This window comes from Barbatula barbatula (assembly GCF_947034865.1).
Source record: "Barbatula barbatula genome assembly, chromosome: 18".
Taxonomy (NCBI): domain Eukaryota; kingdom Metazoa; phylum Chordata; class Actinopteri; order Cypriniformes; family Nemacheilidae; genus Barbatula; species Barbatula barbatula.
Window position 1 is genome coordinate 482,379 of NC_136781.1, and position 11,575 is coordinate 493,953.

The 11,575-nt window shown below is 36.7% G+C and overlaps 1 protein-coding gene across 1 annotated transcript in view; it reads right to left on the bottom strand.

Moving 5' to 3' along the window:
- gabra2b (gamma-aminobutyric acid type A receptor subunit alpha2b) overlaps positions 1–11,295 on the bottom strand; it is a 39,027-nt gene extending 27,732 nt beyond the window's left edge. The window contains exons 1-4 of the mRNA XM_079480619.1: positions 10,986–11,295; positions 10,524–10,597; positions 7,772–7,887; positions 935–1,002 (exon numbers count right to left, since the gene is read on the bottom strand). Coding sequence (XP_079336745.1) covers positions 935–1,002; positions 7,772–7,887; positions 10,524–10,582 — 243 coding nt within the window. The 5' untranslated portion in view covers positions 10,583–10,597; positions 10,986–11,295. The remainder of the gene's footprint in view (positions 1–934; positions 1,003–7,771; positions 7,888–10,523; positions 10,598–10,985) is intronic.
- Positions 11,296–11,575: the final 280 nt, after the last annotated feature.

Sequence of the window (11,575 nt, forward strand, 5' to 3'; positions counted from 1 at the left end):
GTAATTGTGTAATTATCCAAAGCAACAGATTTTCTACAAAGCTGTGATGTTTGATGTCTTTCCTCTTTCATATTCAAGTCATTTCAATAAATGATGTCTATTTATTTGATTAAGGCCAAAGTAGAGCGAGTGATAACATTCAGTCAGCCAGACGTGATCAAAACAAACCTCTTCAAGGCTATTTTACACACACATATTTGACAAAGGATTTTCTACTTTGTGTCAGTGTGACATTTATCCACTCACAAGACAAGCAAACTGTTCTCGGTCACTTCACATAAGAGAGAAAATCACAAAGCAATGAGATTAAATAAAGAGCAAATGGAAACTTCTCAGATATTTCTCCACACAAATCTCACAAATAGACGTCAACAATGTGTGAAACTGCGCTGAAGATCTCAATATCAGCTGGAACATTTCTCCTCAAATTGACTCAAATCTATTATTTGACTTCTACAATCTCCAGACTCTTCATGTGTTAAAACACTAAAGCCGTGTTCACACTTGAAGCTGCTAGCGTCTGTTTTACATTATAATCCTATGGAGTATTTTTCTGCAGCTCAGAGCATTTGTTGAATTTGAAAAACGTTCATTTCTTTAGAATGAAATTAGTATTGTAGTTTTTAGAAATGAGTTATTGCAAGGACGCTCTCTGTTTATAATTCAAATATAGTTCTGTTACGCCGCCTATGAAGCCTACTCTCTCTGAGCTGCATTCATGCTCAAATGCTTTCTTTGAACATTACCGGCTGCTATTTGTTACCACAATGCTGCGAGCGCTTTTCTTGTCAAAAAAGAAGTCAAATGTGAACACAGCCTTGAATCTTATTTGATTCATTTTATTTCTCTTGAGCAATTTAGGGAGAAACATCGAAGTTGAGACTTTTAAGAAATACAACCGAGAAACTGAGAAAACCTGTGAAACTCCACTCACCATATCTGTGTCTGAAACAGGGCCGAAACTGGTGACGTAGATGTCCGTCTTGACTGTGGTCACTCGATCTGTGGACACACAAAAAACAACAATTTGTGAGACTTGACAAATGTTGTTTTCACAGAATGTAAAAGTGATGTGAACATCCCCAGCACTGCTTAAAGGAGTAGTTCACTTTAAAATGAACCCCCATTGACTCTCCATAGTAGGAATAAAAATGACTAGGGAAAGTCAAAGGGGGCTTATTTTGAAGTGACCTACTCCTTCAATAATTCAAATCTTTCTGTTCCTCCTTCAATTTACTCTCAATATATTCTTCCTTTCTGGAGCATCTTTTGTCTCTCCATGGAGACTCTTGGAAAGAGCTCCTGCCATTTACTACAAAATACAAACCTGCAGAAGTGATTTCATACACACACAAACACTAAAACATACCGTTACACACAAAGAAACTTATACAGCCGCAGATGTTCATTTCAAATCATTGTCTAGATGTATTGTGGTCATTTTTTAGTCCAGTGTGTGTTGAACTTTGAACAGTTTTTCTTAATTTACGGTTTCTAGTTACAGTATGTGTTGAAGTAAAATGATCAGTTTTTTTTCGTTCTGTAAACTACTCACAATATTTCCACCAAATTCCAAATTCAAATCTTGTTTCTATTTGCATGTATTTGCAGAAAATGAAAACCGGAGAATAGGGAAAAACGATGCTCTGGATTTTTTCAGACCTCAAATCCAGCAAAGAAAACAAATTCAGATTCACACAACACAACAGTCATATTTCTATACATGTATTTAGGAAGATTAACAATTCACACTGTTAACTTGAGTAAAAGTGGTTTATTTGACCGTTTTGTAAATACATGTATAGAAATATGACCGTTGTGTTGCTTAAAACTGAATCTAAACTTGTTTTATTTGCCGCTGTCAAATACACAGCGTCTTTTATTTTATTTTCTCCTGTTTCTCCAGTTTTCATTTTCTGCAAAGAAATGCAAATAGAAACAATATTTTGATTTGAAATTTGGGAGAAATATTGACAGTAGTTCACAAAACGAAAGTAAACTGATAATTTCACCTCAACGCATACATAAACAGTAAATAGTACATTTTAAAATCAGAAAAATGCTCTCTTATTTTTTTAAATACGCTCATTAATAGAAAGAGAAAGCAAAAGCCCGACGGGGGTCTCGAGTGTTTAAAACTGATGGGTAGAGGGGATGTTTCAGATACGAGACACCGCACGTTACATTAATAGATGTCTAATATAGAGCTGCTTCATTGGGCTCAGAGCCGGAGGAGGAGAGATGTTCAGGTGCTTTGAAGGATTTTTCATTCTCTCTTTCTCCTGTTTAACAAACGTACATAAACATACAAGCGTCCTTACACGACGACAACCACAATCTCGTCGCTGATTGATTTTCCTTTCCTTAGCTTTGTATACTGTGCTAGGCTTTAATGGACTAGTTTGATGCACTTATGTATTTTGTTGTCTATGTTGTTATAATTGCTTCCAATGTTTCCTCATCTGTAAGTCGCTTTGGATAAAAGCGTCTGCTAAATGACTAAATGTAAATGTTAATGTAAATCTGCCTAAGAAGAAGAAATTAGGACTGCTTTTGAAACAATGACTTCATCTCTCTCTCTTTACAGGATTGCTCTAATTACACAACGTGGAACGCTCATCTGGCCGCCGTCCCAACGGGATTATAGAGATTTCACTGTAATGATATTCACCGACTAGAATTTACATACGCTGCTGAGACGTCAAGAAAAATAATAATACAAGTAAAACAAAATGTGAAATTGAATGAGTCACCACCAAGAATATCTGCTATTCTGACCCCTAGAAATACTATAAGAAAGACAAATCACAGATGAGATGTCTTTAAACATCTCAATCGTTTCTTCTTTGAGAATAAATGGATAAGGAATAGAAACTTTTCAGATTTTTTGGGGATATTTCTCTTGAGAAAAAGAGTCAGAAATGTGTCTGTCATTAGAGTTTGAGAAGAGATGTCAACAACCAAGCTCAGATTTGTCAAGTCTACAATCAAAAGATATTATTGAAGATCTCAATATGAACTCAAACATTTCTCATCCCAGATGATTTGACCTCCACAATCTACATTCATTAACACCTCCGGACTCTTTATTATTTATCATTTGATTCTCTTTTTATTTCTCCTGAGCAATTTTAAGAGAAACATCTGAGACATCAAGGGACCAGTAGCCGCTCCGTCTCAATGAGAACGACATACGAAAAAATGTACATTGAAGATTTCCCATTATTGATATAGATTGTATGTGGCATTCTGGCAGAATCAATAGACGTCTGGAAAGGTTAGAAACGTACAAAACCTGTCCAAAATCGCTGTGGTTTGAGTGTAAAAGGCTTTTAAAGAGCATCTGCTGGCGTGTGTGTCGATCAGGTGTTATTATTCTGCAGGTGAGGTGGGTGTTTTGTTAGCCGTGTGTGTCTGAGTGAATATAAAGTGGCTCTGTGGGGTCTCAGGGGGCGAGCGGGGGGCAGGGTTGACAATCATCCTGAGGTGCTTTATAAAGAAACACTCCAATAGACATTAGATTATTCACACATGCCGTAGAGAGATGTGACTGAGGGAATGCCCTCTATTTAAAGAGACGGTTCACCAAGAAATAAAAATGATTTTTTAAATCTATTCTTCTGTAGAAAACAAAAGAAGATATTTATGGGGCACCGTTTGTACCACAAACCTGTCAATTTCACCAGATTTAAAGCTAAATCTAAATGTTTTATCTAAATCTTTAATGTAAATATAAATCCTGAATATTAATGTTATGTTTAAATGTTAAACATAACATTGTTCTATTGCACCGTAAATTCATTAACTGCAGTAACTCATCCACTACACTGTTACTTCAACAACTGCATTAACTCACCTATTGCACTGCAACTTTAACACTTAATGTCTATAATCTATGCACACTTAAATCACTTGCACTATTGTTTAGTCTAAATTATTATCTGCTCATATCCACCTGTACATTAATGTTCATGGTGTTAATGTTCATAGTATATAGTCATCAGTATATATTGTTCATATTACATACCTACTGTCATATTTTCATAGCTGTATAATATTTTATCACTATTGTATTCTGTATTTATTCTAACTGTATATCCTGCACTTGCTAACTGCACTTCTGGTTAGACCTAAACTACATTTCCTTACACTGTACTTGTATATGTGTAATGACAATAAAGTTGAATCTAATCTAAATCTAAATCTAAATCTAAATCTAAATCTAAATCTAAATCTAAATCTAAATCTAAATCTAAATCTAAATCTAAATGTTAAATGCAAAAGTTACATGTTAAATATTAAATATTTTGGGTTAATCTTTAAATGCATAAATATAAATACTATATTATATAAATAATCAAAATCTAAATGTCATATCTAAATGTTGAGCGCAACATTATATTTATATTTAACATTTAGATTCATATTATAATGTGATTTTATATATATATAATTGTATTTATATTTATGCATGTAGAATAAGATTTACATTTATATATATATCATTTAGATTTCACTTTTGCATTTAACATTTACATTTAACATTATTATTCAGGATTTATATTTATATTATTGATTTAGATCAAACATTAGCATTTATATTTAATATTTGATATAGTGTGTAATAAACATGATTCAACTCTAGTGAAATGTATGTAGTTTTGTTATTTGACAGGTTTTTGGTACACATTTAATTTGACAAACGGCGCCCCATAGATATTTAGAAGACTGTCGATAATCACAATATACTGAACACTGTTGACTTTCATTGTATGAACACAAGACCACCGAGACATTTTTCAAAATATCTTGTGTTCTCACTCACATGCAGGTTCTGAAGCTCGTTTAACGTTCTGAGTGTACTGTCCCTTTAAATCCCAGCAGCTGAAACTAACTGAAACACGTTGAAATGAGAAGCGATGTGATCAAACACTACAATCTGAAACCACTAAATAAAAACGTTCACGACAGCAAACTCTGTGAGTTCACCTTGAACTAAACAAACAGCCTTTCGAGGGCATAATGCTTTTCAAATGTGCTTTATGTTTCTTAATGTCCCATTTGTGAGGTCATTATATCTCCATTCCGGCAGCGTTCAACTCATTCATGAAGGATGAGAGACGCCGCAGAACTCAATCAGGCATGAACACGAGCGGATGACAGTAAGCCGTCCTGAGATGAGCACACTGCTGGATTGTGTTGAGGCCGTCTGGTCTCAGTTGATGAGAGTATCGACCGCTCCCATGAGTCTGCCCGTCTGAACGGAGAGGCGGAGCGCAGGACGACAGATAAACCATTTACATGAAGAAACGATCGGATGGATTCACACCGTGCGCAAACTGAGGTGAACACACGTGTGTGTAATAAAGGCCAACAGACATCACAACAATACGCTTGTATTTAAATTCATGTTCATCAAGTCGAGTCAAGTTGAGCTTTATTGTCATACAATGGAACGAAATAAACTGTAACACTTTACATTAAGGTATCCTTTATGAAGCATTTATAAATGTGTTTATTCATGATTAGTAAGTCATTTACAAACGCATTATAAATCAGTTATAACTGCATGAATAAAAAGGGGGATTCTAATGAAATACTTGACAGACTACAAACAACATCAAGATAATAATCAATCTGCTTTCCAGTCAAATAAATAATGAATAAATACATTTATTAAGCATTTATTACATGGCTCACTATATTGCAGGTATTTCCTTAGAATCCCTCTTTTTATTCATGCAGTAATAACTGCTTCATAATGCATTTGTAAATGAGTTATTAATCATTAATGAACACATTTATAAATGCTTTATAAAGGGTACCTTAATGTAAAGTGTTACCAAATAAACCTATACACATACTAACCTTGCAATTAACTAAGAGTTTGCCTATAAATGTACTTCAGTCTATTTGCAGATACAAAGAAATAATGTGTCTGTTCATATTGTGTTTAATGATGGACATCTTGACACAGAAATGTCAACAGCTCTCTCTCTCTACTTTTTTTATCATGTTCTCTCATTTAGATCTCTCATCAATTGTTATGTTCTCTGTCTTTTCTGTACAATATTCTGAACAGTATAATTTTCTCTTTTCTTAAAAACTATATAGGGCTTTTGAAGAGACAGTTCAACCAGTTATTATGTATTCAAACAAGATGTGAATGGGAATACTGATATTTCTGCAATGGCCGGATATTCAAAAACAACATTTAAAAATGATGTAAACTCTGCCAAAGTTTGTTTCCTATGATCCAAAAGAAAAAAAGCTTCTCTAGAGCGGCCATATTGAGCGATGCGCTCCTCCCCTTTCATTTCAATGGCAGTGACGCATCTTGTTATAATGCATATATTTGCTACAACAGGGGTCTTCAACTACTTTCCTTTGAGGGCCAGAATCCAACTTTACTGCATCAGTTAAACTTGCGTCTTATAACGCGAATCAACTGATCTGTGCAAGAAACTGACCGAACGGTATTATCGCATCCGTTTCTTCTAAATATAGAGGTATTTTTATACATAATGAATGCAGTATTAAAACCAAAACAGTTTTGAGACAACCGTTCTCGTGGTGTTCCCTTCCTGCAGTTACTTTCAAGGGCACAAGATGCGTATTGGAACGTGACCTATTGTACCTTGGACAGATCCATCAAATGGCTTTAAAAGACGTCAGTTTTATCGTTATGAGCCACAGGAATTACTTTGGTTTTGCATATAGCAGCGTTTTGGACTTTTAATGACGTGACGTCTCAGGACGGGCATTTCTTAATGCACACCGTTCTTAAAGTCTCTTCACTTATTTGAAATGTTAAGGCGGGGCCAGGTAAAGATGATTGGCGGACCGCCAGTTGACTAGCTCTGAAATACAGAATAGCATTTTCAGTTTCATTTGTAGTGAAACCAAAGTAATCCCAAAGTTTCTTTGTGACGATTACATTGATTCACTGAATTCATTGATTTGATTATTGACATTATGATGAAACATTGACAGAACGCTCACAAGAAAATGACCTCTTGCATCTCAGTAATGACGTAAAGGGCTTCAGGACAACACAATATTCCATTACCAAGACCAAACAGACCCAGTCCCTGACCCCAGCATTAATGACCCATCCGCTCATACCCGAGGTCAAAGTTCGTAGGTGAAATCTCACACGAGAGCAAATAAGACAGCATGACATGATCTGATTGTTAAGGGCTTTGTTAGCCTATCCAATCCCCTAATGGCAAAACATCTGTGATAGTTAAGTCTCGACATCATGTTTGAGAAATGAGAGTCAACAGAGAGCGGCTTTTACATTAGTTATGTGTTCTACACAATGAGACCACACAAATCAATAACAACGCAAAGACCCTGACTTGCTGTTTACATACAGTTCTGTGTTCACATCAGTGCCGTAGGATATGTGTTTCTCACTTTATCATCATAAAATTATAAAATACAGAAATAAAACTGCAGAAGAGATGTGATGACATTTTGTATCAGAGGTGAAATGCTGGATGCATACGTGACATCTGACATGGCACCTTACGGATGAAAAAACGCATAAAAATGCATCACATAACACATAATATTAGGTCAAAAAAAAAAAAAATGGTGAGTTTATTCTGATCAGATTTCTTTATTTTATATTCATTTTATGATTGCAAAATGAATGCACTATTGAAATGTTTTTAAAAATAAGTGAATTATGCCATCAGTCAAATTCGTGCATGTGTGTTTTTTCATCGTCAGGTCGGTAAATTCAAACACTGAATGTGTTACTCACCTCCCAGTCCGGGTCTCAGGCGGTTATCGTAGCCGTCCAGCAGACGGTCCAGGATCCGTGTGAACAGCGTGATGTTGTTTTTAAAGGCGTCTGTTGTGGAATCTGCACACACAAATCTGCAAAACAGAGATGAAAACATCAAGCTCGTACACTCATAACTCATCTGAGCCACACCAAACACAAGGAAAAGACATAATAAAAGACTTCTGGGAGTACAGTCTGAGCGGAACGAGGAATTATGGGTCTCTCTCATCTCACACTTTCAAGAATCATTACACAGGATTGGAATTCAATGTTAACTCGTATCCAGATTTGAGACTGACTCATCCTTGTGTTGTTATTAGAACGTTCTCTCGTTCGGTTCCTCGTGTTCTAGTAACAGTGTCCATGTGTCACTTTGCTATAGAACACAATTAACATACTTAAGCATAATTGTGTGAATTAGCATGAGCAATCACGCATACATTATAAGAGTCGACCTGATGGGTTTGCCAGCTGACTGTTAAACCTCTCCGATGTGAAAACACTCAGAAATCTACTGAGCTCCCTCCAGAAACTGATTTATGAAGCATCATCGTGTTTATCTGTGCAAATATTATTCAGAAGGATAACACGAGTTGAATTATGCTTAACAAATATACACAGATTCAAAGGCACCATCATTATCACAGGCAATCCCAGAATACATTGCGAAAAGGTGAGCCAAGAAATACAGTCGAGATGCCAAATGAATGTCAAGTCATGGGTTCCAGGGATCTCACAAAAATGTATTAATCTTTTTCACTTTTGGACTTAGGAAAATTTTACAAACTTTTACAAAACTTCACCCTGGGGTGCACTTGAAAACGGAAGCTCGGATCGACTCCAAACCTTCAGCATCGTGCTCGGCGACCTCTAAACTATATAATGACGTGGCTCGTTTTCCTTTTAGACTTTAATTGCATCATAGTATGATGCAATGCAAGTCGCATTAACCCTAACCTGTCTGCAAATATGTAAACGTGTTCATTCATAGAAATTTGTTTTAATATGATAAACAGATAATATAGTGCAATCTAACTACACATGAACAACTCCACCAAAATGACTGTGTGTGGAAAGATCTTTTGGTTCCAAAATGAGATAATGTTTTTTGTTATGTTAACATGTTTTCATTATGTTTATTGTATTAGTAAGCTGTATTTTTGAGTTATTATGGCTTAAATTAAAACAAACCAACTGCAGTTTTATTGATGTTAATTGGAATGCACAAGTATTAGAATATAAGAATGAAAAAATAATGCTTTTAAAATAAATGATCTATTCTTCAGTGGAGCACAAAAGAAGATGAGTTATTGTCAATGGATTTTAGCGTTTGTATGATTATCAACATTCTTCATGATATCTGACATGACACGACATGAGGATGAATAAATGACTCTCATTTGTGGCTGAACTGTCCCTTTAAGACCCCGGGGAATTATTGCAAATTTTCCATACCATCCTATCTGAATGTATTCATATGCTTTTAATAGAATCACTAGCTGACTTCATTCTGCAACAGAAGCACAGATTGTTGAAGGACGTGATTGTGTGAGTTCCGCTAAACATGATTTTTGTCCAAAACGCTCCAAAGAAGTTCAGCTGGCAACGTATGTATCATTCTGCACAGCGCCAAGAGGAAACTCCTCATAACAGGACAAATCTGCTTTTAATTTCCACATGAACCACAAAAGTATTTAATCGTGTCAGATTGAAGCCGGTTTTGTATGTAAAACTAAAGAACTTTATTTTTTATTTTTGCACGGATAATATTGACCCATTTACACAAAAGAATTCTTCCGTTCATACACTTTCTTTTTGGTTGAAGGACAAACCTCTCCCCGGTGTTTCTTTCTCTGGACGCATTCAAGCGTGACCCAGATTGGAATCAGAATCTGTCTGGTGTAATTCAGTGCTCATGAAAAAGAGCGAAGCATATTTCATGAATCGACTTGACGGCACACGCTGAGGATTGGATTGCTTATCACATAGATTTATATTGTATTGGATTATTGATTGGTGTGACATGTTCTGTCTCAGGAGAGTGAAGGTCTAAGTCGATGATTTCAGATGGATAAAAGGCACACAGTCAATCGCATTAAGTCCACGTTGAATTGAAAATGCTGAGCGTGTGGGCAGCGGTCAGAATAATTACAATTATTAGTGGCCACTGTTTAAATACACCTGTCGGACACAAAGATGCTGGAAGGTTAAGACACTTCACTTCTGTTTGACCAAAACAAGCTCAATTTCAACAACACAATCTGGAGGGTTGACCATATTTTTCCCAAACATGGTTCGAAAGACCCAGAGCGTATAACGGTATAGATACTGAGCAGAAAGGTTTGATGTAACTTTGTTTTAATGGCAGAAATGTGAACGTCATTAAAATCGTCTCGCGCTCTTCAAGACGTTTGCGCGCCACCTAGAGGACACAACCCTGACCGTATCCGATAATCAATACTTTCCTCAAACCAGGAGTGTTCTGCATGAATACATCTTGCATTAAGAATTCCTTAGTTAAATAAACACGAACCCAGTCTCTGTCAGTCCTGCCCATTAGAGCGATTTCTTATGGCGAGGCGGACGCGTAAAGGTGTCCAGTTACGCACGGACACGAGAGGATTTACCTTTACGGCATATATCAACACAGACATTTATTTCGTGTATTAAAATGAATGCGCGTTCTTAAGAGTGTTAAATAACACCAACATAAAATACAAGCAGTCACCTTGTGTGCCAAAACAGCGTTAGCGAGAATAAGAGAAGATGAAACAGCCTTTCCCTCATTTCTGCAAGTCGAACCTGTAGAGAGAACAAAAAACTAAAGAATTAAATATACAAAGCAGGTGAATGGTCTGTGTTAGTTCATGCAAAATCATGTAGATCACAATCGCAGGGTTAAATTGGCCATCAATCCAAACGCGCACCCGGCGGTCCTTACGACCCACCTGCTGGATCTCACACTGGATGTCATGAGTCTCTATTCACCGACACGACACAGTCATGATTTTGAACATCAATACGATGCGCTCGCGCTCTTATTAAAACCACAATATGTGGCTTAAACGCGTCCTGGTGAAATCTTCAATGTATAAATGTGGCACAGACGATGCGCATCAGTGACCATTTACACACACGAGCATTTAAACAAACACACAATGATGCCGTGCTTAACAGAGAGAACACCCACCTGTAATACACCAGACCTCTATGTGAACGGAAGCGTCTCAGATAAAACGCTGAAAGTTTATTCCCAGACGCTGGACGCGTTCACGAACGTGATTGAAAAGCGCGCACGTGGATCGTGAACGAGCTTTAATAAATTCCCATCGTGGATAGATGATAATGTATTATAATATGAGATGCGCGCATCAGTTTGCGGGGGTCCCCAGATCCTCTCCAGTGCGCGCCCCCTTCTCCCTCTCTTTAACTACCGCACCTGATCCGCTGTGATCTTCAATCCTCCTTCCTCAACCTCATACTGCTCACTGGATGTTTTTTTCTCTTGAAAGAAAGAAAAGGGGATAACTACAAAGCAAAACACCGCGCAGACAACTGGGTCCTAAAGGCAGTTACATTAGGGTAGCATCCACAAAAACTGTATAATAGTGTTGTGTGTGATAGTGTATTCTATTATATTTATTGTTCAGGATGGACACAGATGATGGCAGTGTAGTTATGCGAGTCCTGTGAAATATTGACACTATTGAGCTTTGCCACTATAGGCTTGGGTTAGGTTTACCCCGGGTAAATGTCTTTTTAAACCTGAGTATAAATGAA